This window comes from Metarhizium album (genome assembly GCF_000804445.1).
Source record: "Metarhizium album ARSEF 1941 chromosome Unknown scaffold_12, whole genome shotgun sequence".
Lineage (NCBI taxonomy): Eukaryota > Fungi > Ascomycota > Sordariomycetes > Hypocreales > Clavicipitaceae > Metarhizium > Metarhizium album.
In genome coordinates, this window is record NW_024467586.1 from 542,081 (window position 1) to 566,274 (window position 24,194).

A 24,194-nucleotide genomic window follows, 5' to 3' on the forward strand; every position below is an offset into this window, starting at 1 on the left:
ATCACCGCCTTCGAAGGACCTACGGTTGGCTCCTTTGGCACAATGTCGACCTGAGCGACCACCATGAATGAGAGGACAAGCACGTTGCCCAAACAACACTCTTTGTCACGCCACAGCGGCCTCTTTCATAGCGCCTGGTGCGCCGAATTCCTCGCCAGGAAAACCGTCCTCTTCTGATCCAATCAAGTCAACCCTTCAGTCAGCCAGCATGGAGACGCCATCGTCACCATGCAACACGCCTCGACCACGCCGCGCCAGAACGTCATCGCCATCCCAACCCAGTACCACCTCCTCTGCGCCGCAGTTGGCTGTCGGCGTCAAGCAGGAAGAGGAAGACAAGCCCGCTGTAATAGAATCAATAGATCCGTACGACCAAGGATATGAGAGCTCGGTCGATGCTCCCGTTATTGAAGTGACTGATATCCGGCTGGAGCTGGAGGAAGAAAAGAGAAGCTACCCCGGAGCAAGTACGTGGGCGGAAGAGGAAGAGAAACTGTTTGAGCTTTTGTTTCAGAGGGCGCATATACCGTTACTTCCGGCGCACTGGCATGTTGATTTTCGGGGTATACCCGTCGTGGATAGCATCTTCTCGCCCAGCGATGAGGTGCCATCCATCATTTACAGCCGATCGACCAAGAAGGAGTTTCAAGGTAAACGCAGCTATAATTCTGAATGCCTCGAGAAGTAAATCCCCGCTGCTAACACTAACATGGCACGCAGCCACCATGGCCCTCATGCGTCTCATCGACCTGACATCTTCTGTTCGAACCACCGTCCAGTCAGGTCTGCGGAAGAAGGCGACACTGCTTATCAAAAGGTGCCTGGACAAATACATCGCGTGGGCCGCTGAAGACGGAGGCTATTCTCATCTCAAAATCGTTCCAAATATCACCACCGCCATCATGGATGTCGAGCTGGGTGAAGAAGACATCACGAGCACCATGAAGAATCGCATGCGTGCGCTAGCCATGGCCCAAAGAGAATTCTTGAGGGTTGATCGAGATGATTCGTTCTGGGACGTATCCGACGTTGAGGATGGAGTGAAGGGCGCCGACTTGTCCACCTTGTTGGTAGAAAAGTACGTGAAGAAAGTTGAGGAGCTCAGCGTGACGGCCAAGGCGCCGTCCGGAGATGGCTCTCGTCAGAGCACACCAAGACCACGGAGCCCATCACCCGGCGATGCAACAACAACAACAAGAGCGCGAAGCTCGCCGCCATCGACACCCGCCGGATCGATCCATGATGAGCAACAGAATACTGATGCGCAAACCAGATACAGGCGCGAACCGGCCGTTGTGTACGGCCTCTTTATTCTCCGCACGTCCGTCTTCCTTCTTACCGTCGACAGCGCAAAGGGCGACTCCGCGTACGTGAGTTTCCACGTAGACTTGCATTTCATGGACCGTCATCAGAGCGTGTGGAATGCGCTCACGGCAGCGATGGCTGTATGCCTCGCAAGAGATCAACTCTGCAAGCGGATGAGCGATTTTGAAGAGTTGCCCTTCTGCACCCAAGACAGTGCAAGCGAGGCATAGAATCTAGCCGTATATGCACGTACAGGTCTTTTCCTGAGCCGACGTCGAGCTAGTGCTCTATAGATGTACCCTTGGGAGCCAACGTCAAGTAAGAGCGTCGTCGTAGCAATACTCGCCAGAAACATGTTGTAGTCAGCACCAAAATACATAATACATGCAACATCGAATACAGTATTGGTGTTCATTTAGGAGAGTCGGCATCCCTGACACCCCTAAATGTACAATGCGATGCCCCCGTGCAAATCCATCTATCAGCCTCAAACGCCCGACAATGACATGGCCTCTGTATTTCTTTCCTGTCTCTCCCCACGCGCTTTTATCGCACCGTGCTTCCGTCTCACCCAAAAGTACTGACTGACTCGCTCTTGATATATGTACATGGCTCTAGCTTCGAAAAAGGAGAAGAGAAAAAAAAAGTTTTAAAAATGCCGCTGGGTCCGTCTACCCTCTACCGTGCGGTATTCTCTATGGTACAGAATCACCTAGAAGAAGAAGAAAGAACGAGCAAAATCACAAGTCCTCTCTCTCCGGGGGCACCAGCACCGCCAGCTGGTGCAGCAAACGCTGGTACAGGAACAGCATGCACCCGCTCTGGATGAAGGTCCACACGCCACGAGGGCCGACGCCACGGAACCAGCCGGCCAGGCCCTCGGTGCGGTAAATGACCCTGAGGCCGGTGATGACGGAGGATGTCTGGAGGGCGATGGCACCGGGTTGCGGGCGGTGCGTGCTGGGCGACGACGTCGAGATGTGGCGCTTCTGAGAGGAAGCCACGTCTTTCAACTTGGACACGTGGTCCGAGGGGGGTCCGTTGACCTGTGTTTGGAGGCGCGTCTTGACCACGTCGAGGGGGCAGGTGATGACTCCGGCGAGGCCGCCTGCCGCTGCGCCGGTGACGAGTTCGAGCGGCACGCCTATCTCGCGGCTCTGCTTGTACACGCGGGCCCAGGCGTGGAACTGCTCCCAGAACATGAACTGCAGCGCGGAGAAGGGCAGGTCCCGGTACAGCGTGGCCTTGTACCCGTAGAAGAGGGCCGAGGCGCCCTCGGTCCGGACAATGGTGCGCGCGGCGTCGAGCGTGCCCCGGTAGTTGTAGCCGGATCGGAAATGGGGGTTGTCGTACCGTCCCTGGAGCTGCAGCCGGGTCTTGAGGACTTCTGAGGGAACGTAGACGACGGAGGCGGCGAGGTCGCCGAGGAATCCTGGCAACGCCGTCAGCGACCCCGACGTGCGGAGTTGTCGGGGCCGGGCCCCCGACTCGCGTCGCGCGTCATGTGTTCACGGTCGACTCACCTGCCGAAAGATATGCCAAGTGGTGCTGCAGTCCGTGGTCGATCAGGAACCGCTTGCTCCATTCGTACGTGCCGAAGAACAAGACGGTGCCAGGGAACGAGCCGCCCAGCGCGGGAATCCACCCGCCGTACAGACCTCGTCTTAGGCCCTCCTGCCTCCATATCGTGTAGTACGACCGTCCCAAGGACGTGTACTTTGGGGGGATGTTGGGATCGCCCTGCTGCCGCGTCTTGACCGTGTCCAACGAGTGCATGAGCAAATCGCCCGTTGAGCCGCCAATGCCGCCGGCGATCATGGCCTGTGCCCCCCTCCCAAAAGGAGAGCTGTCAGTGCTCCGTGGCTCCATCGTAGCGCCGGGCATTCGCGGACAGGAAGACGTACATGAAGATAGGGCGGGCGGCCTTCGGTCTCGATATCCTCGCTCTTCATGGTGTGCCCACGATCGGAGGCGGTGACGCCACTTCTTCCCGGCGAGTGTTTTGTGTGGAAACCAGCATGGCGAGGCGACTGCACCAAGCCGACGACGTGCTCGGCGCTGCTGCTGGCGCCGGCCGAAGCTGACGAGCCGGCGGAGAATGAGCTGGAGAGTTGTGAGGCGAGGGGCATGGCCCAGACGCCGCCGCCGTAAGATCGCAGAGAAGCAAAAGGACGGGGGAGGTAGGGGCGCCGCTTGGGTCGGGGATTTTCACGGGTCGGACGAGGTGGGAATTCGCAATTCCAAAAGGCCCCAGGAAAGAAACAGACAAGGTGAAGACGAGGTTCGTCTAGGACGCAACGCTGAGGGAAGGCTGGACGAACGCTCACGCCGTGCTCGACTTGTCCATCTTGCGTCAACGTCGAGGATGTGGTCAACGGCCGTCCTGCCACAGCTTTTTTCGCACCGGTACGGAGTACGTACCGACTTTATCCCCGAACCACTTTTTCGTTCTCCGTTCTGTGCCTGGGTGCCCGGGCCCGCACAGGCGTGTGCCTGCCGCTGGCGGGCGAGTCCGCGCAAGACAAAGCGCGAGCACAGGCACTGAGCCCTCTGCCGCCTGAAGGTCAGCGGTCAAATGGTGAACCGCAGCACGCGGCGGTTTGGTCGTGCCTGGAGGTACCGAGTACCCACCGAGCATTGGGTGAAAGCTACAGAGTAGTAAGTACTCCGTATTCATCTGTCAAGCACGCAGCCGCCGATTGATCTATCTCGAGTAGTTACTCCGTACGTAATGTGCAATATTGCCTGGCAACACACAAATCCGTCCGTCCCCCCCCTCGTCACCACACCAGCTTGCGCTCATGCTCCCACCACCTGACCGGCCCAAACTTCCCCCACGGATAGACAATGTGCGTGATCCTCCCCGTCAGCAACCGCGTCGACACCGGCCCGTACGTGTTGCTGTCCAGGCTCGACCCCGGCGGTCCGTCTCCTTCCACCCAGACGTGGCCCTGCGGTATCCTGACCGTCGCGATGGGATACGGCTTCTTGGTCCTCACCACGTCCCCCTCCAGCGCAACCACCCTCTTGACGGCCGTCACCTCTGGATGGTATGGACTCCTATATCGCGGTCAGTCAGAAGCTGCTTACACTTTTGCACCTTTTTCCTTTTTATTTCTCTTTTTTTCTCTTTTTTTTTTACGAAAAAAAAAATAAGGTTTTCGAAACAAAACCTCCCCAAACAATTGCTTCCCCCCCCGGCCGTGGGCAAACCGCCAGGGTCAGGCTCACCAACCTCAATGTCACAACCATGCCTCGCTCCAGCCCTTCCTGCGGCGACCACTTGTAATTCCAAACAAAGTCTCTCCGCAGCGTCGAGTCCTTGCCCGCGTTCAGGAAGGGGTGCATGGATGAGCCGTCGACAGACGTCAGCTCCGCGACGTGCATGTTGAACCACGCAATGACGGGAAGCCACGTCGCGAAGCCCACCAGTTTCACGGCAACGGCCTTGGCTAGCCCGGATCGTCGTGCTGTTCGTAGGCGCGACCACATTGGGCCCGACGGCATCGATGCATCGAACACCTACCGAGAGAAGTAGACGGCGGCGCGGGAAGCGTGGGTGTAAAAGAGAGAGTCGGGTTGCCGAGTCGAAAACTGTGGCACGTGACGTCGACCTTGATCCTGGCCAGATCTTGGTGGCGCCCGAGTCGCTGGATGGCGCGTCGACAGCCCCCGTCAACGTCACGTCACGTCACGTCTCCGACGCCGGTCCGGACATGGCGCTCGCGTCTGGTCTCGTCTACTTCTACTTGCGACATCATTCGTCGAGCTTCTACTCTGCTTCAATAACAATTGAGGCTCCTGCTTGCATTGTGTAATGTCCTAAACTTTATGTTTCCTTTTGATGCAGCTGCTTCAATCTCCTAACGCTGTTTTGAAGGCGTCACGTGCTATTTCAAGACAGCTACGTGAAATGCCAACATCGACCAGACTCTTTTGTTACCCACCCATGTCATCCCCATAATCGTCCACATAATGCGGTCCCCCGCCTCCAAGTTTTTACAGTAAAGTCTACTCCGTACGGTGAGCAGCCTACATCTCGCTCTGACACAACACGACTCGTTACCGCCCCAGCATGTCGCCAAGCACCCCGCCCTCCCGGCTATCCGGGCGGGATATTAGGAGATGCCTCCTCTTCCCGTTCTGTTTGGCTGTGGGATCGCCTAGATCGCCTCGGGGATGTTTTCGTCGCTCTCGCTCACACTCTCGTCACCGCTGACTTCGGCGTTCTCGCGCTCCCTCTTCTCCATGAGGGCCTGCAGCTCGGCATCATCGCTCTCGGTAACAGCCTTAGGATCCATCTTGACAGTCAGGTTGCCACCAGCACCCTCGATGCTTTTTCTGACCCTCTCAATCGCTTCCTGCAAGAGCGTAATGCCCTGCTGCTTGTCGAACGACGTGCTGGTGAGCACGTACAATGGCGGCGAGACGAGCTTGACCTTGACTTGAGTATCGGCATTGGCATCCTCGGCATCGTTCTTGGCCTCGGCAGTTCTCAATGCAGCCTTGACAGCGTCGATGCCTTCGTAGCCAAAGCAGGTGACTTCAATATCAGCTCGGACCTTGGTTCGCTGAGGAGTGAGTCGCTTGCTAATGTACAGCTTCAGCTCGTCCTCAACGGGCTGACTGGGGAACGTGATATCGTTCCATACTTCGGGGTTACTACAGACGACGTTAGTACCTGGTGCTAGTGACTACCGGGGCCTTGGCGAAAACAAACGTAATAGACAGCTTGAATGCATCGATGGCGTGGCCAAATTTTCGGTTCAAGGGCCAGGAAATGGACTCGTACAGAGTCTCAATGGGAGTCTGAGTCTTCTCGGCGACGTGTCTCATGATAAGATGGACCGTCTTGCTCTTGTTATACCGCTCCTCACACTTGACCATATCCTCGGGAGACACACGTCTCTTGGAAAGGTCGATATAACCTGCCGCCGACGTCAGCTTCTCCCAACACTTTTCTCTGATATTGTGTCATTTTCAGTAACCGGCCAACCTGGCACATGCACATACCCTTCTCCTTGTCCACTCGCAGCACAACGACAACCTCGTTGCGCCCCACACGAATGAGCTTCTGGATACTTCGAATGCGTCGTCGCGACAATTCAGAGAGAAGAATCATGCCATCTATGTTGTCGTACTCGAGGAGCTTGACGTAAGCACCCATTTCGGCAATCTACACGCGTGCTCTTTGTCAGAACCACGGCTCCCCCATGTCATGGCCTGCGTCCGACTCCTTCCAAACGCACCTGCTTGACATTGACCATGACGAAGCTATCAATGTCCGGGAACTTCTCCTCGTAAAAACGACAGTTGGTTAACGACATCTTGGCGGTTTCTTGTTGCAAGTTTTTCAACAACAAGATTGACGGACTGTTTGTTCGGTTTTCGCCCGGGGAGACAAGAGGGGAGGTGGGGTTCGACACTCCCAGAAATATATCAACACGTTCGCACGCTTAATATTGCACTATTCAGAGTTAAGTGTGAGGATTAACAACATGCGAGGGTTACAAAAAAACAATGTAGCGCGACTCGTCTTCGAGCTTGTCGGTCAGACTTGTCGCGGTTAGGAAAGTTCGTGAATGAAAAGGTTTCATCGTTAGAAGAGAGTCATAAATTTGACATTTTGGACGGTGGGGTGTGGCGGGGAGTGGCTAGTTTCCGAAGCGGTATGCAGCGGCAGAACCAGCCCAGCTTGCTCCTTCCACGCCCGCGGGCGAGCTCTGGAGTCTGCACAAGAGAACACAACTGCCGTTACCACGTGACCGAAGTAAACATCCGAGAAAGAAAGCTCAACGCTCAGCAGGAAGCCCTCAGATTGCCGGCGCAGCACTCGGCGAGCGTGCACAATGGCTCCAGGTCAGCCAGCTCTCGACGCAATGAGAAAGTCCCGCAGCGAGACACAATCACATGGCTAACCGCGCAAACAGCTACGCAGTTCGAACTCTCCCCGCCGCCGGGCGACGCCGTCTCCGCGGTCGCCTTCGCGCCGTCCGACTCGAGCAAACTCCTCGTGTCGTCGTGGGACAAGAAAGTATACAGCTACAAAGTTGCCAATGGCGGGTCAGACGGCGCCCTCGCCAACACGTATGAGCACCAGGCTCCCGTTCTAGACGTCTGCTTCGGAGCCGGCGACAATGAAGCCTTTACCGCGGGCATGGACCATTCTGTTAGCAGGTCTGTCGCTCGCTTGCTCGCGCGCGAGTGCGCGACGCACAGCTGACCGTTCTGTTGCAGACTGGACCTGGAGACAGGAGACATAACGCCGCTGAGCAAACATGCCGCGCCCGTCCGTCGCGTCGTGTTCAGCAAAGATCACAGTAAGTACAGATCTTGTGTCGAGCCTTGCGTGCGTCCGCTAAACAGCATGCGAGATGTCCTCGTTTCTGCCTCGTGGGACAGCACGCTCATCCTGCACGACCTCTCGTCCACGAGCGCGCCAATTCGTATTCCCCTCCCTGCCAAACCCCACGCCATATCCGCCAGTCCAACAAAGATCGTCGTCGCCATGACGGGCCGCATCATTCACATCTATGATCTCAACGCCATAAAGAAGCTCTTTGCCTCGGGCGGCACCGAGCTGAAGCCTTGGCAGACACGAGAATCGTCGCTTCGGTACCTGACGCGGGCAGTGGCATGTATGCCTAATGACGCGGGGTATGCGACGTCCAGCATCGAGGGTCGTGTAGCTGTGGAGTGGTTCGAAGACACGGCAGAGTCGCAAGCTCGAAAGTATGCCTTCAAGTGCCACAGACAACCGGCACCAGATGGTGATGGTGACGTTGTCTATCCTGTCAATGCGCTGGCATTCCACCCCGTTCATGGGACGTTTGCTTCCGGAGGTGGAGACGGGACTGTTGCCTTGTGGGATGCTGGGGCCAAGAGGCGATTAAAGCAGTACCAGAAGTTCTCCAACAGCATTGCAGCACTAGCTTTTTCTAATGATGGTAAATACCTCGCTGTCGGAGTGTGCCCTGGGTTTGAGACTGGCCAGGAGGACTACACGGGCGCTGGTTCTACGTCTGTCTTGATCCGGGAACTTGGCGAGAATGAGGCAAAGGGCAAGGGTGCAAAGTAAATGGAATTGGGGAATTGTATGAATTTGGGGCAATATGCCAGGTAACTCAACCTGACACTGGTGGCGTTTAGGTAGGGAACATGGTATGTGTCTAGCGACCTTGTTTCGTCGTGGTCCTGACATCCGTCCGGATTTGAAAGTCGGCATGCAGATACCCCTACACTAAGCGCAATTTACGACCATTTCAATTGGCAAGATTGAGACACAGCTGGCACACGGTGAATATAGCATCATCACTAATGCTGATACATACATGTAGGTATCCTCGTCGCAGAATCTTCAAGACCGCCAGCGTGCGACATGTCAGCGCCGAGCCAGAAGGTGGACGTAGAATCAAGACAGTGGGTAATACTGCCGGTACGGCCTGGCTGTATCTTCGAGTCCATCATGATATTGCCGGCATGGCAACCAGCGCCAGCTGTACGTTTTAAACGAAGGGCTCTACTCTCCTGTTTTCTTCGGTACAATAGGCTATACGATTGTCAAAAACCAAGTTCCGGAACCTGCAGAGTACGGGGTCAATACACACCCTGGCATCTTCAACATGATCGAATTCTCCGGCAGTGGACAAAAGCCAGACGTCCTGCAAAGGATTAGGTACCTGCCGTCCCCATAAAAAGTTGTGCGGGAAACCAAGATCAAAGGGCACCGCAGCCTCGATTTCTCGAATTTCTTCATCGGTAAGGTCGATTGTGAGTGCCTCAATGTTGCCTTTAAGATGCTCAACCTTTCTGCCGCCTATGACAGGAAACACATAGGGCGTCTTGTGCATTACATATGCCAAGGCAATACCAGTGACGGCTGCGTTCTTGCGGATCGCGATCGCCTCAAGTGCCTGACTCGTCTTGATATCGGCGTCGCTGGCCTCTGACTTGCGCCCTTCACTGCATCTGCGAGCCTGCTCTGTCTTGAAGTTTCCGCCACCAAGTGAGCCCCAAGGAGTGATGGCCATGCCTTCAGCTTTGCACATGGGAATGACATCGCGCTCCAAGTCTCGGCAAGACGCGGACCATCGACCTTGGTAGACTGAGAACTGGCGAAGCCCGTGATTTCGAGCATATTCATTGGCTTTGCTGCAAGTAGGGTCAGCCACATTGGACGGGCGGCAATGATCAGTAGTACTATCGTCTGCACACCTCACAATCCAAGCCGGAGCATCACTGATTCCCAAGTACAGGACTTTGCCAGTAGCGACAAGCTGATTCAACGACTGCATCACTTCCGGTATTGAGGCGCTGTAGTCCCACCAATGGACGTACAAAAGGTCGATGTAGTCAGTTTGCAGCTTCCTGAGGCTAGCAACGACTGATAAATGTAAACTCTTGGTGCCGTTTCCAACACAGTTGGCCATGATATGAGGGTGATTGGGGCCAGCCTTGAAGTTGGTGGTATACTTGGTTGAAATGACTGCATACGAACATAAATGGTAAGCCGTCATCAAACTCGTCATCTGTTTATGGAGGGAAGGGGATTCGAGAGACTACTCGTCGGCTTCAACACACCCATTTGGTCGCGATTGCCGCGTTTCTTCATCCACTCGCCAATCCATGTTTCTGCTTGCTCGAATTGGTAACTGTTGGCGGTGTCGATGAAATTTCCTATTTGCAAAAAGGCTATTAGCAATCCGGCCAAAGTGGCTCTGGACTCTGGACACTGAGCAGCTCAGTCCGGCTTGTGTCTCCGCCTTACCGCCCTGTCGTGATGGCATTAGCAATTTCTACACCAACACATTCCGACGTCGTCCATGCCAACTCGGCCGACCGCACATGGAGTCAAACTCACTTGTTCGAAAAAGAAGTCGAGGATCTTTTCGGTCTTCTCCTGATTGCATTCTCCCATCCAATCAGCCCTGCGAGCACCGATGCGTCAGTTAGATACGTCTTGTCCCACCATGGCGGTGGTGTCTTGAGCATATTGTCTCGTACCAAGCATCGCCAAAATTCATGGAACCAAGGCACAGCGGGCTGACGCGAACTGAGGCAGTGGGAGAGAGAAGGCGGTAATGAGACAAGGGCGACTTTGGCGCTGCATTTTGAGGAAATGCAACATTCATCGTGGTCAGAGAGTTGAGGCGTAAAGGCAGAGTCATGAAGGGAAGAGGGCCGTCGTGGGAGATCGAGCGTCTAAGAATGCAGAATGATATTTTTCGGTTACAACTGCTCCCAACCTCGGTAACCTGCTGACCTGGGGACAGCCTTCATGTTTACTGTTTGGCCAGCTCCGACGCGGTTGCTACCAGCTATGCTTCCTGCCCAGGTCTAACGAGCCAATTCACTCGCCCCTCCACTAGTAGCTGCGGCGGGAACATTGTGTAACGTGACGGTCGATGTGGGACGAATCCAACAGCGGCTCTGCGCGCCGGCAAGCGGGATAGACGTGATCTAGGCATCTTGAGTGGCTAAAACAAAGAACCCAGAGGACGGAAGCTAACACTCCCGAGGAGCCACCCCATAACCCATTGGCATGCTGCAGGTGCCACCAGCAAAGGCATCCGACTGACTACCTAGGTAGGTACTTAAGGAGTAATCCACGATCCGAAGGCGCCGTATCCGCTGTTTCTCGACACGCATATTAAGTTCCGCAGTGGACGGGAAACCGAGACCAGTGACCACTGATGGTCCAATGTTTCGGGCGCCCGTAACTGTTATTACGGAGTGGTTCCTCTTTCAGCGCCACCAGTGACTACAACACTTGCTCGACGTGCTAGACTGTGCCGTGAAGTTGTTCGAGTTGACACTCTTTGAGGATCCGAGACCGCATGGCCACGATGAAGTGTAGCAGTACCTAGCCATAAGACGGTGTTAATCAAATTGTTACCCAGCAATTGCAATCAACGAAGACTGGTCAACAGTTCAGGCACTACCCAAGTCTTGTGAAGGCCGCGGACTCCATAGCGCTGGAGAAGATCGATCGCACATGAGTATCGAGAAGCCTCGCTCCATGAGAAGCGCTGAAGAAAAGCAAGTCTGCGCATGCCATTGTTCATCTCGTGAGTGTCCAAATGAAATGGTACAACTGGGCAGGCGCTCCCGTCAGCTCCTTCTGTGCGAGTCAGTACCCACACACTACCTAGCGCGCCGAACCTTGCCGAAGTTTCACCGGGCTTCAGCCTATTTGAATGGCAGAACGGCCTTGTCACCTGGTAGCATCACGCATCGTGAATCTTGATCGCAACTACCGGCTCAGCTCCCATTAACGATTGCTAATTGCACCACGACGCCATCATCACTGCCCAACAGGAAACATAGCCTTTTCATTTTGAGAGCGTCGTTCAATATGGGCTCTCGAAATGGCCTCAAAGCAACCCGTACCCTCTAGAGCAGCGCTCAATGCTCTTCGAGGAGTTATACTTACTACCTCCTGCTCTGTCATCCTGCTCGCCGAAGAACGACGACGCCGACTGCAGCTTGCACGAGCAGCAATTGAAAATGCACGAAAGCTCCACATGGTCCAGACTAATCGGGGACCGTTGGCTCTCGCCGAAAGCCATGCCTCCTGGGGGAGCAGGTTCGTCGAGGTGGGTGAAGATGTGTTGTCCTTGGCATCCGTGCCCCGACCAAGGACCTCTACGCGCCGCAGAGGCCGATCTCATCTTATCGGAACTCAGAACGAAAGTGAGGTGCAGGACCACGACAACGGACGAGCTCAATTGATGAGTGAAGCTGATACAACAAGCGAGGCTTGTAGAATGCTGGTCAACGCTGATGCGCTGGGTAGCGTATTCGACACGCTCCACCTTCAGAACATCAGATTACCACCGCCGAAGCCTCATAGGTACAATGGTTTGGAGTGGAGAGCCCCTAGGATATTGGTCCAGTCCAAGGCTCCAACGGCTTCATCATTATCGTTGGGCACCAGCACCAAGCCTTCGCACGTTGCACAAAAAGCTAAATACATGTTCATGCCAGACAATCCTGAGACCCCTGGATGTGATTCCATCGAGTCCGCTCATGCCTATCTAGAGAAGCACTGTCCTGGTGGCTTGGCTAACCGACCGTTCTACAACGATGCGATAGCGGTATTGGAAAGACTGCTCGGGGACGTGGAAGTGCCCGACGCCAACAAGCCCAATGTCTCGGAGAGAATCAAGTTGGCAACCATGATATTCCAGAGGCTAGCAGCATTTGGATCGCCAGTATCGCCCAGAGCTACAAGGCCACTTCGGACTCAAAGCATTCGCTTCCTCCAACTTGTTTCAACCTCCAGCCCGGACAGGTTGACAGCCACCCTAGCTTTGCTACTTCCATTGACTAAAGATCCCTTGTATCTGTTGCTGCCTTTTCTGGAATTTTTGGAGCATGAAAGTAACCGGAAAGTGGCATTGGATGTTCTGAGGTTCTTGTCGCGGAACGACAGATCCTGTTCATGGGCTCGTGGAATGTTAGTTTGTCAACTTCTTGCTCGTCAAGCAAAACTCCAAGCCAACTTTGACAAGACCAAGCGAGTTTACCGTCTGCTCCAAGATGCAGGCTTATTCAGAGAAATTGAAACTCCTCAGAGTACAGAATACAAGATACGACGCCTGATGATCATCCTGGCCTTGAAACATGGCGACGACTCCTTCGCACACACAGAATTTGAGTTGCTGAGAGATTTGGACGCAGACACCTGCCGATCTGACATCAGGTTGCAAACACATTTCATCACAAGAGACGCCATCATGGGTAAATGGGTAGAGGTTTGTTCGGACGTTGAAGCGCTTGGGCAGATATTAAATACGCAATCTGTCGACTTTCAGCGACTTTTAACAAGGACTGTCGATATTTTTGGTCAAACGCACAGTGGCAGCGAGCTCGAACTTTTGCTTCGGAGACTTGCCTCCGGGTATAGGCTCAGCCTGAAACATCGTTGGATATATGCAGTACTGGACCACTACGCAAGTCGTCGGCAAAAGATTGAAAATCTATTCTCGTGGCTGCAATTTTGCCACAGCCACGGATTCCAAATCGATTCAGCTTGCAACCAACGATTCCTTGCCATTTGCCGTAAGTTCTGGAGCTTTTCTGACAAGGCCATTCAGAGTCTGGAGGAAAGTCTCGGGGGGGGAGCGAGGACTGGTATACAAACTGCTTCAGAGATGGGAACGGGTGAGCTTGGGCGGGAAATGGCCTCGCTGGCCTCGAAGGGGCAATGGGAGAATGTTGCTGAGGCATACGAGACGGCGCACCGTTCCGGCACGGACATTTCGATGGCGTGTTTGCGACTAGCGGTGTTGGCATACACCAAATGCGCGAACCCTGACATAGATCGCGCGAGCAACTTGATCCAGTCTGCCTACGCAAAAGGTCAAGACGTAAGCGAAGCACTGACTCCCCTGTTGCTGGCGAGATTGGAACGAGGCGAAACCCCCAGCTCGTTGATCAACGGCGCTCTTCAGATGGGGGTTCGCATTCACGATAGCGCTTACAACAAGGCGGCCCAGGCGCTGTCTGGCCGCGGCGACCACGAAGCCGCAGCCGCGATGTGTGAGCTCGCCGCAAGGGAGAATGGAAATGGCGAGCTTTTGTACAACGAGTACAACTTTGCGAATCTAGTGTTTGCCTACACTGGGTCTGCGAATTACGGGGCATTGCAGTCATTGCTTTCTGGATTCACGTCGGATGCGCAGTGGTGGCACGGCAGTCGAACATGCAAGGAGACAATCAAGCTGGCGATGAAGACGACGGCGATGAGGAGTGTGGCGCAACCGCAGAATGGCACACTACACCGACAGGCTCTCGACAGGCTGGACGACGCGCTGCTTCACTCGAGGAAGTGCCGCTTTACGAAGGACGATCGACGGGCCGTGTCCGAGGCATACGTCCGCTTGGCAGCGGCAGCGCCACCATCAACCGAGGCCGACGCAAAGAAGAATGGCAGATGTAGCAACAAATTTGGCAGGTTGTGTCGGCAGCAGGAAGCCACGCCAAGTGCCGAGCCCGTGCTGGTAGTGGCAACGGGTTCAAGCTGAACCCTTCTACTTGATGTGCAAACCGGGAATGTAGAATAAAGAAGTATGCAAACAGGCATCGACCACAATAGCAAACACCATCCGTGTGATTTTCGTGCCGCCAGCGAACGACCGACAAGGCATTGGTTGCAAGTGTCAGCAGGTGACGTAGCGACGACTCGAAAGCAAATTGGAAGCACCACTTGTAATCGAAGACAAGGAAAGCAAGTCGGGCATGTCACGTCGGGCATGTGAGGGGTGCGCGTCGGTACGGAGGGACTCGGGGAGCAGGTGGGCTCATTGCCAGCGGAAACGAACGATCCGAAACACCACGTGAGCAACTGCCCAGGGCATGACGACGTATGATGCGTGCAATGTGCAATGGCCATGAAGGGCAATGTGGTGGTGGTGGTTCGACCATGGCCGACTCCTGAGCGTAGTTACCCGGCAATTGGCCGAGGAAAGGCTAGAGGCTGCAAGTTGGGGCGGCGGCCCTGCCCCTGCAGGCACCGGCACAGGCACAGGCACGCACCAAAACTCCAGAACCGTCGACACCCCCGCCTGCCTGGCCCTGGGCCCTGGTGGCGACGGGCCATCTCGGGCCAAGTGGTTGCGTGATCTCTCTGTGCCAGATGGACCACGGGCATCGCGCTACACACATCACCAACTGACCCTGACCCTCCCGAGTCCCGAGTCCTGAGTCCTGATGCGTCGCCACTGTCGTCGTCCCCGAAAGGTGCACCGAGTACACGTGGACACTTTGCCATTTCCCCCCCTCACCAAGCCGACTCCATCGCCCGGCCGTGCCTCTTCTCTGTCCATCGACGGCCGATGCACGTCGCAACCTCCCCAATGTCTGTGAGCCCCGTCAGCGCCCCCGGAGACGCCCGGAAACGCCGCGAGCAGTTTCACGAAGCCGACGCCGTCGTCGTCGGCGCGGGTGTCTTTGGATGCGCCATTGCCTTTGCCCTCGCCAGCCAGGGTCGCTCAGTCCTGCTGCTCGAGCGGCGGCTGGCCGAGCCCGATCGCATCGTCGGAGAGCTGCTGCAGCCCGGCGGTATCGCCGCCCTGAAGCAGTTGGGTCTGGGACACTGCGTCGAGGGCATCGATGCCATCCCCTGCAAGGGCTACAATGTCATCTTCAACCACATCCCCTCGCTGATCCCGTACCCGACCATCGACGACAGCGGCAACGTCATATACGCCTGGGGCGGGTCGGGAAAGGAGGGAAAACGACCCGAGGGCAGATCGTTCCACCACGGAAAGTTCATCACCAAGCTGCGAGAGTCTTGTCTCGCCCACGAGAACATAACCGTCGTCGAGACCGAGGTCGTCCGGACCCTTCGCGGCGAATGTACGGACCAGGTTCTGGGCGTCGAGTCGCGGACCGAGAATCACGAGACGGGCGACAAGAAGTCCGACTACTTCTTTGGTCAGCTGACCGTCATCGCCGACGGCTACAACTCCAAATTCCGCAAGGATGCCATTGGGGACAAAAAGGCCACCGTCAAGAGCAAGTTCTACGCCCTCGAACTGATCGATACCGTGCTGCCCCAGGAAAACTACGGCCACGTCATCATCGGAAAAGACACGTTCCCCACGCTGCTGTACCAAATCGGCACGCACGAGACCCGTGCCCTCTTTGACGTCCCCATGGGCATTCCGGAGGCCTCGCCCGCGGCTGGCGGCGTGCGCGGCTACATCAAGAACGTGGCCATTCCTGCCCTCCCGCCTTCTGTCCAGCCTGCTGCCCTCGCGGCTCTCGAAGAAGGCGGCAACATCCCGCGCAGCATGCCCAACAGCTGGCTGCCACCGACGAGGCAGACTGCCAAGGGACTCCTGCTCCTCGGCGACGCATTCAACATGCGCCACCCCCTTACCGGCGGCGGCATGACTGTCGCCTTCAGCGACGCCCTCCTTCTCTCGCAGCTTCTCGACCCGGCAAGGGTTCCCAATTTCGAAGACTCCAAAGCCATCAGCGCCGCCGTCAACGTCTTCTACTGGCGCCGCAAAAACGTCACGTCCAGCATCAACGTCCTCGCCCAAGCCCTGTACACGCTCTTCGCCGCCAACGACCGCCAGCTGCAGGCCCTCCAGCTAGGCTGCTTCGAGTACTTCCAGCGCGGCATGACGGACGGGCCGTGTGGTCTCCTCGCCGGCATTATCCAGCGCCCCGCCGTCCTGGCATATCACTTCTTCTCCGTCGCCTTCCTGTCCCTGTGGCTGAACGCCCTCGCCATTTGCGCCGGGCCCTTTGGTGTCTTCAAGGCTCCCCTGGCACTGATAGACGCAGTTCTTATCCTTTGGAAGGCCAGCTGCGTCTTTTTGCCGCTAATATGGCGCGAGGGCTTCCAGTAACGGCTCGTGTTTGCGGTACACGTGGTAATAATCCAGGAGGCGGCCAAGCAAAAGCACAAGATGTCAACACGGGAAGGCGTTTTTTTTCTTCTTTTTTTTGTTTCGTCACCAAACACGATGTCCATGTTCCACTAGTCAAAGTTTAATCTTGTCCAAGACGCCCTGGTACATGTACATATACACATCAGAGACGCGCGAGGCCATGAGTACTTGTACTTGTACACGGGGACTGGAATAGACGAGGCAGCAGACATGCCTGCCTCCCACGAGCCACGATACTTGCAGCAGCTAAATAATTATAATGGTTCAATTTATGCGTGGCCCAGACTGTGCGAGTATTTTGTGCGCCTGCACGAGATTCCGCTTGGAAAAGAGACGGGGAGGGAAAAAAAAACAACTCAACCAAGCGCCGCAGCTCACGTAGACGCAGTCGAGCAAAGCTTGCTCGCTCGCTTCCACGTCACCCCTGGACCGCGGCGCGCGGCTGTCCCGTCGGCGCCCAAGCTACGAGGGGCCCGTCGCGCAGCCGGCGAGCTAGCTGATGCCCGTCGTGCTCTGCTCCCCATGGCGATGATGGTGGTGAAGCGGTGATGGCGTTGGCGCGCTCGTCTTGGAGCCTAGCCCCTGCACCGAGCACCAAGAAGCACCGAGTATAAGAACCGCCCCCTCCTCTGCCTCCCGCCTCCCGCCTCCCGCTCCTCGGCTCCCGTGCGCATCCTACCGAGGTCGAGACCGAGACCGAAGCCCGCCAGACGAAGTGACCTCCTCGAGATGCGGCTCCTCCAGCGTCTCATGGTCATCTTGGCCGCCGGCACCGGCGCGCTGTGCGACCCGTCCACGTCCGTCATGGTAACTAGTCCCTCCTCTTCCCTGCGCCCTCCCTCCGCGCGCCAAGATCAAGAGAGACACGAGCTCACCGGGCCGCCAGGGCGTCGCCTACCGCCACGGCGGCCTGTGCTCCGGCAGCGCGCAGCCCCGGGGCGCGCAGGCCATCATCATCAGCGAGAAGTGCTTCAACACCAGCAACGTAGAGTGCGTCGTTCCCTCGTTCCCTCGCTCCCTCGCTCCCTCGTTCCCTCGCTCCCTCGTTCCTCGACCCCCCGTCGAGCGGCAGAGGCCGGCACGGGAGACATCTGCTGACGAGCGTAGAGCGCTGTACCTCGGTTCCGCGGCAGGCTCGTGCTGGGGATATAGGTAGGTTGAGCGGCGTTGCCCCCCTCTCGTCCCGGTCCAGGCGCACGGCTGATGTGCGTGGCTGTAGGATGCACGACTGCGGCGGGTACAAGCGGCCGATCAACATCACCAAGGGCTGCAACAGCCTTGTGCGTCTCAGGAACGTCCCCATGTCTGCCATGTGTCGCTTGCCGGTTGTGTAGGTGCGTGCGTTGGAACGTGGGCTGTTGGTGCTGCGAGTCGACGGGCTTGCCTGGGGAGGAGGACGCTTGGGTCGAGTGAGCGGGTTGGTCATACTACATGGTCAGTCGGGTTTGAATTTTCTTGATTCGTGGGCGGCGAGCGTGGCGGTGGTGTAGGGGACGACTTTTCGTTTACTGCCATGTCGTGCTGCTCTTTATGATGGTGTTTGCAACGGGAAGAGGAAAGGAAAAGAGGAAAGCTTGTTGGTCTATATGCTTGTGCGTAAAACATGCAGAGTGTTTCTATGTTAATCGTCTTCGGTAGACGCCCATCATCCAGCTCGCTCGCAAGACGGCCAGTCCGATGGCCATTTTGATGCTGTCCTGGATCACGTTCAGTTTGCTGCCACCCACTTCATGCCACTCGATGGGCATCTCGGCAACCTTGATCCCGGGACTCGTGCCAATAACACTGCCGTCACTACCGAGGACGGGGGTGGCGGGTGCCGACTCGGCAAGCATCAGCATCTCAATGTCGAAGATCCAGCCCTCGGTGTGCATGTACGGTACGATGTGGGGGAGGGACTCGCGCGAGAACAGCTTGAAGCCACACTGGGTATCGCGGATCCGTGAGGTTGCAGGCGGAGTAAGGATCGTGAGGACCAGGTGGAAAGATCGCATGAGAAAGTTGCGCAGGGCCGAGCGCTGTGGATTGACTGTTTAGCACACGGTGCGATGATGCAATAGGGAGATGCGGGAGCAATTACCTTGACCACCGCTTCGCTGCCAACCAGGTGAGCGCGGCTACCAATGGCAACACCTCGCAGGGAACCATCCATGACCTCTTCGCAGCCCTCGATCAGCTTGCCCACGTCGCTAAACCTGGAGGCGCCATCGGCATCGGCAAACAAGACGTATTCGCCTCTCACATGGCGTAGACCGTGGGTGACGCCCCCGCCCTTGCCCCTATTCTTAACCAGGGTCACGACGCGAAGCATGTCATGGAGGCCATGCTTATGAGCAAAGTCGAGTGCCACCTCCACAGTCTTGTCCTTGCTCCCATCGTTGACGACCAGAATCTCGTAGCCTCCCAGCGCCGTGTCCGACTTGGAAGCATTCGAATGTCCGCGCTGATGGCGCCGGCTGGCGGGGCTGAATGGCTCTTTGGTGGCGGTGTTTCGCCCGATGTGCTTGTCCAAATACTCTACAGCTTCTTCCAACGTGGGCAAAATTCGATCCTCCTCGTTGTATGCAGGGAACACGACGCTCAGTCGCAATTCGGCGGGCTCAATGCTGCCGGAACTCGGCGTTGGATACGCTTCTCGCGGGCGAACATGGTTTTGCTCCTGGAGGCGACGTTCGGCTAGCCAGCGGTCGTACCAGCATGGCAGCCGTCGAGCTGTGGTTGGCTTACCCGAGGGGCTGGATGTAATGTATGTCTTCTCGGACGGCAGGACGCGTCGGGGCCTCGGCGCTACAAGGTGAAGAAGGACGAAAAGCTGGAGGCCGCAATAGTTGGTTAGCTGCGACGGGGCTTGTTTTCTTCTGTGCACCTGAGAGGAAACCTTACACAGGAAAAGCCGAGCAGAAAGAGCAACATGAAACCGACAACGAGGACATGAACGGGGGCCGCTTCGATCCATGCCAACAGTGACCGCACGAAGCGAGCCACAGGCTCCATGAGGGTCATTGCCCTCAATTACCAAACAAACGGCACGTGCGAATCGTTTGCGAGACGGGGCGTTTGAGCTGTGAGCCCGGACGAGCTCCAGGCACAACAGCAGCCTACTGCGGGAGTATGGTGGGTTGAAAGTCACGGACCGTCATTACTTAGGAAAGGCGAGAAAAAAGGCCACGATAACCAGTTTTGCAGCTCGCAGTAGGATGAGCAATGGGAGCGGAGCGTACGACAGGTGCCAAGTATTGCTGCCAGCTGACTACACGATGTCATGTGCAGTTTGGCACCTCGCGCCACGCCACGCTGCAGCTGAGGGGCTGTGGCCTTGTCAACGTGTTCACTTTGCAGGGACCCTGATGTGGCGCATGCCGTCAGGGCCAGTACGTACTTGTTGGGCCCAGGTACTCCGTACCTACTTGAACCTAGGCACTTAACCCAACTACGTACGTGTCGTGATGGTCCGCACCATGGGTTGTATTACGGGGCCAAGTCTGAGCCATCCCGATCTTGCGGGGCTGTCAACTTTGCCGTTGCCCGAGTCCGTCCGTCATCTCTGTCTTTCGTCTCCATGGTCCGTGATCAGAACAAAGGTTTTCGGTCGGTGGGGTCAATCCTGAGACTAGACAGAAACATGAACCCGTGCTCCGTCTAATTGAGTACTTACGCATCACTTTCTATCGATTAGTACTTAACTTCCAGGGTTCCTAGGAGCTAATGAGTGCTAGGCACCGCCTACGGAGTACCTCCAAGTGAGGTAAGCTACTTAAGTAGGTACTTAAAGTGGGTAGGTGGGTATCAAGACAGACCCGTCGGAATCAGATCAAGTACCGATTACTCGGCAGCTAGAATACTTCCATCCCAAGTCAATTCAGCGGGGGCTCAAAAGTAAATTACATTTTTTGAGGTCCAGATTGTTGAGGCGATGCGATGCTGCCATGTATGCCTGACAACTTCCTCCTCCACACACATGGTTGATATCATATCGCATCGACAGAAATGGCGCTCAGTGATTAAACGTAACGTGCAAGTTCAGCACACACGAGAATAGCCGATACTGGAATTCCCTCGCCTGAGCCTGCCCCTTGCTTCGTGTCCAGAGTTGAGCTCCAATTCAAATGAATACCTGATCCATACCACACGCACTTATTCCTACTACATATTTTCCAGCCATCCCGCTTGGCCAAGTCATTTGCCCGCTACATGATAAAAAAAAAGGCTAAATACGGTGGCAATATGCCAGAAGTAAGATTCCCAAACACCGTTCTTCTATGCCAAATAATCATGAATTCGTTAAACAATGGCCAAAGAATACTGGTCTCGCGAAACTCCAAAGGCGGTTTGCCCTCCTCCCTTCAGTAAGTGAAGCACAACCCAACTGAACTCCCATGCTTTCTGATAGTTCCAAGACCAAACCTCGGCGCCAATTTTCCCCTGTTCCATTAAAAGTCCTCACGGTGGCGGGAGGGCTATACTGCATTTTAGACCGCAACAACCGATACCTTCGAAGTGGACCATCGATTCTTCTTGACGAGTCTCCCGCCGTCTGTCTTGGATAACTTCTTGGTCTTTCCATTTTTTGCCGGTGCTGCCTCCAGTCCTGCTTGCTCAGGAAACACGTTGACGAGGTCTTCATGAGACAATGGAGGCGGAAGACGGCCACGATCAAACCGCTGATGGTCAGAGGTAGAAGCCTGGGGCCGCCCGGAATGCTGCCGCATATCGTCCGCGTCTTGGGATACGTTTATCGGCCCAGTATGGCGGTTAATGGAATTAGCTCGAGGCGGATTGTTATTGGCCGCTCCCGAGGATGACGTCAGAGATCCCGAGTCAATACCAGACATTGACAGACGGTTCAGAGGGTACTCAGTCTTGGAAGCACTGGCTACTGAGGGCGTCGTTGAAGCTGTCTGCCTCGCTGGCATAGCGGAGAGGCCAGATAGTGATGCAGATGAACTCCGCCGAGATGTAGGGGTGGGCGAGATTGAGGGCGATGCGCTGTTATTCCTATGAGCAGAGATATTTCCAGGGAGAATCCCAATGCTCGTCGGCTGCATGGCTGCGACGGCAGGAATCGAGCCGAAGCCCCTCATCGAAGGGGGTGGGCGAGAATCTCGGATGTAACTAGAAGCATTAATTCTGCTAGCACTGGACAAGTTGTGCTGATTCATCGAAACGTCTAATGCCCGTCTCGCCCGGCCAGGATGAAGGCGATGGGGTATGGTGCCATCACCGGTTTGAGTCGTGGCCGCCGTAGAAGACTTCATTTCCAGCTCGTCTTGAGAACTTGTTGACACGCTGGAACTTTCAACAGGAGAAGGGTCGCCTGCTGCCAGAAATTAGTGTCAAGGCTCAAGAAACACGATCCCAGGTATGCAGAAAGTGCTGGCTCCATGACAAACCTTTACTTGACGCTGGGCTGATGCGCTGAGAGTCGTAGAGCCGCGACACTTCCTTTCCCTTGAGCGGCCCTGGATGGAGATATGCCATGTCTGGCGCTGCGTACACTACCTCCCGACTGTCACGAAGACCCGGCAACGGGGATGTGCCAACGTAGCTGTATGGTCTGGGCATACCCATCATTGCCGCGACATCTTGTCCAGGATAAGACACATGGGAGAGGCTGCTTCCGACTCGGGGTACGCCAGGCATATTCATGTTGAACCCACTAGCAGCCATGGCACTGCGTCTGCGATTCTGCTCAATAATTCGAGAACGATCCGCCTCCCTCCAGCTCGGTGGCGCGCTGGCAAATGCATCGGTTGCCGCATGAGTAGGAACATGCTTATATGGAAGTTGAGCTGATTCTTTCCTCTTTTGATCGGCTAGCTTGGCATTGTGCTCTTTGGCCTGTTGGCGGCTTTTCCTAATGTGAGAGAGGATGGACATATCGATGGAGTGTTATCAGAGCGCAGCGACAGGCTCAGCAGAGCCCCTCCGACACTCTGAGAACGCCAGACGTATGCAGAGGCGATGGCACAAAGACTGCCCACGATCAAGTCGATTCCCGTGTTGGCAAAAATAGGGGAACGAAAAGGCCGGCAGAGAAAGGGTCGAAAGGCGGGCGGTTGTGTCACAGGGCCGGGCTTGACGACAGTATATATTCCAATTGTGGTGGCCCTAGTAGGACATCCCACCGGCTATTTTAAGTAGTACGCCTAGCGTGACAGGGGTTGACGAAAAGTGAACCGGCGTTGACTGAGAAGGAGAGCATCCGGGCGTCGGGCTCTAGTGGGAAAAAGCAAAGGGCCCGCGTATTCTAGTAAGTCTTTGGGTGGGCTGCGACACCTTTAGGGGACCAGATTTCCTCCACGATTCGGATCCCTTATTCCTTGCGGGCACTAGACAGGTAGGTGGATGGGTCGGTACGAGCTTGCGACTCTGCGAGGGGGGATGGCGGCAGCAGGGAGTTGCTTCAGGAGTGAGACAATGGTGGAGAAGCCACCTCCCGTGTCCAAGTCGCCCAGAAGGGTTCGAACGTCCGCGAGTCCGAGAGACCCTATGAACGCCAAGCGCAGCTGCAGGGGCTGGTCTAGATTTGTGTTGCGTCGCCTGGACGTTGTTATTTATGCTCAGCACCAGCACCTTGGGCGGTTCGCTCTGTGGCTGTGGCCTTGATGCGCAAGTACCCAGTGAACGAGTTTCAAGTGTAAATAGAGCCAAAGTGCATCAGGCAGTGACTGGCTCGCAGAGCCAACAGGCTTGATGTGAGATGTGGGACGTGAGACGAATGGATATCGGGGCTGACGTGCACGTCGTATGGGCTGGCTTTTATGGTGCACTTGCTCGTTCTAGAATAGTCAGGCAAGAGAAAGAGAAGGTTGTAATACAGCAGAACGAGGTGAGCTGGAGGCTAGCTGGACTGATGCCCGGCGTGTCATCACGCAATGATGCACGGCTGCGGTTTCTCTGCAGCTATACCCACGTCCAGACAATGTACCAGATGGCAGGACCGGAAGTCGTTGCAAGCAGAGCTGGTTGGACATTGATCGAGTGGCCGAACAGATTGGACGGCAGGTCGGTTCTCTGGTTACCTGCGGAAGGCAAACATAAGCCTTCGCCTCCAAGTTGCTCGGTTGGTCTAGATGGGAGGGGTTGTGGTGGTGGTTGGTGGCAACCAACTGATAATTCGCACGAATTCAGACGCACGATATTGGTGATCCCTGCAGCCGGCAAAGAACAACTCCGAAGTAGGGCCACGTCAGACCCAAGGACCCCGTAGAACGTAGAATAAACAGAAAACGACCTGCAGAGCAAGCCAACGACGTTCAAAGAAGACAAAGAGAAAAATGACTGGGAAAAGCATACAAGAAGATGCGGTCCACAAGAACGAGCCGACACCGGCAGGGACAAGGCAGGAACGTGATACGAGCTCGAGAGGGCTGACCAGGTAGTCCGTGGTACGGAGTACTCCGTACTGTTATTTTCTTTGGAGGAAGGAGCGTCGCACGCAGGCTCCGGCTGCCAGTCCAGAGCACAGATTACGTACTTCCT

At 55.8% G+C, this 24,194-nt stretch overlaps 11 protein-coding genes across 11 annotated transcripts; 5 read left to right on the forward strand and 6 right to left on the reverse strand.

Annotated features, from left to right (window-relative positions):
- Positions 1-208: 208 nt before the first annotated feature.
- On the forward strand, positions 209-1,535 carry MAM_05165 (uncharacterized protein; the record flags this gene model as incomplete). Its single annotated transcript, XM_040823963.1, has 2 exons — positions 209-650; positions 721-1,535. The coding sequence occupies 2 exons, from the start codon at positions 209-211 to the stop codon at positions 1,533-1,535; spliced, it is 1,257 nt and encodes a 418-aa protein (XP_040678122.1).
- A 510-nt stretch (positions 1,536-2,045) lies between these two features.
- On the reverse strand, positions 2,046-3,434 carry MAM_05166 (mitochondrial carrier protein; the record flags this gene model as incomplete). The annotated part of the gene is made up of 3 exons (XM_040823964.1): positions 2,046-2,737; positions 2,829-3,126; positions 3,210-3,434. 3 exons carry the CDS (start codon positions 3,432-3,434, stop codon positions 2,046-2,048), a joined length of 1,215 nt encoding a protein of 404 aa, XP_040678123.1.
- A 651-nt stretch (positions 3,435-4,085) lies between these two features.
- On the reverse strand, positions 4,086-4,812 carry MAM_05167 (Peptidase S24/S26A/S26B/S26C; the record flags this gene model as incomplete). The annotated part of the gene is made up of 2 exons (XM_040823965.1): positions 4,086-4,365; positions 4,541-4,812. The coding sequence occupies 2 exons, from the start codon at positions 4,810-4,812 to the stop codon at positions 4,086-4,088; spliced, it is 552 nt and encodes a 183-aa protein (XP_040678124.1).
- Positions 4,813-5,468: 656 nt separating this feature from the next.
- Positions 5,469-6,632, reverse strand: MAM_05168 (eukaryotic translation initiation factor 2 alpha subunit; the record flags this gene model as incomplete). The annotated part of the gene is made up of 4 exons (XM_040823966.1): positions 5,469-5,967; positions 6,026-6,233; positions 6,319-6,481; positions 6,555-6,632. 4 exons carry the CDS (start codon positions 6,630-6,632, stop codon positions 5,469-5,471), a joined length of 948 nt encoding a protein of 315 aa, XP_040678125.1.
- Positions 6,633-7,154: 522 nt separating this feature from the next.
- On the forward strand, positions 7,155-8,383 carry MAM_05169 (mitotic checkpoint protein BUB3; the record flags this gene model as incomplete). Its single annotated transcript, XM_040823967.1, has 4 exons — positions 7,155-7,164; positions 7,236-7,482; positions 7,543-7,625; positions 7,680-8,383. The coding sequence occupies 4 exons, from the start codon at positions 7,155-7,157 to the stop codon at positions 8,381-8,383; spliced, it is 1,044 nt and encodes a 347-aa protein (XP_040678126.1).
- A 441-nt stretch (positions 8,384-8,824) lies between these two features.
- MAM_05170 (norsolorinic acid reductase) lies at positions 8,825-10,436 on the reverse strand (the record flags this gene model as incomplete). The annotated part of the gene is made up of 6 exons (XM_040823968.1): positions 8,825-8,854; positions 8,913-9,456; positions 9,520-9,790; positions 9,886-10,036; positions 10,166-10,232; positions 10,309-10,436. 6 exons carry the CDS (start codon positions 10,434-10,436, stop codon positions 8,825-8,827), a joined length of 1,191 nt encoding a protein of 396 aa, XP_040678127.1.
- A 1,236-nt stretch (positions 10,437-11,672) lies between these two features.
- MAM_05171 (uncharacterized protein) lies at positions 11,673-14,333 on the forward strand (the record flags this gene model as incomplete). Its single annotated transcript, XM_040823969.1, has 1 exon — positions 11,673-14,333. One exon carries the CDS (start codon positions 11,673-11,675, stop codon positions 14,331-14,333), a length of 2,661 nt encoding a protein of 886 aa, XP_040678128.1.
- Positions 14,334-15,164: 831 nt separating this feature from the next.
- MAM_05172 (squalene epoxidase) lies at positions 15,165-16,670 on the forward strand (the record flags this gene model as incomplete). The annotated part of the gene is made up of 1 exon (XM_040823970.1): positions 15,165-16,670. One exon carries the CDS (start codon positions 15,165-15,167, stop codon positions 16,668-16,670), a length of 1,506 nt encoding a protein of 501 aa, XP_040678129.1.
- Positions 16,671-17,441: 771 nt separating this feature from the next.
- Positions 17,442-18,046, forward strand: MAM_05173 (uncharacterized protein; the record flags this gene model as incomplete). The annotated part of the gene is made up of 3 exons (XM_040823971.1): positions 17,442-17,519; positions 17,599-17,864; positions 17,932-18,046. The coding sequence occupies 3 exons, from the start codon at positions 17,442-17,444 to the stop codon at positions 18,044-18,046; spliced, it is 459 nt and encodes a 152-aa protein (XP_040678130.1).
- A 282-nt stretch (positions 18,047-18,328) lies between these two features.
- MAM_05174 (Glycosyl transferase, family 2) lies at positions 18,329-19,715 on the reverse strand (the record flags this gene model as incomplete). Its single annotated transcript, XM_040823972.1, has 3 exons — positions 18,329-18,730; positions 18,793-19,524; positions 19,596-19,715. The coding sequence occupies 3 exons, from the start codon at positions 19,713-19,715 to the stop codon at positions 18,329-18,331; spliced, it is 1,254 nt and encodes a 417-aa protein (XP_040678131.1).
- Positions 19,716-21,181: 1,466 nt separating this feature from the next.
- MAM_05175 (uncharacterized protein) lies at positions 21,182-22,589 on the reverse strand (the record flags this gene model as incomplete). Its single annotated transcript, XM_040823973.1, has 2 exons — positions 21,182-22,026; positions 22,103-22,589. The coding sequence occupies 2 exons, from the start codon at positions 22,587-22,589 to the stop codon at positions 21,182-21,184; spliced, it is 1,332 nt and encodes a 443-aa protein (XP_040678132.1).
- Positions 22,590-24,194: the final 1,605 nt, after the last annotated feature.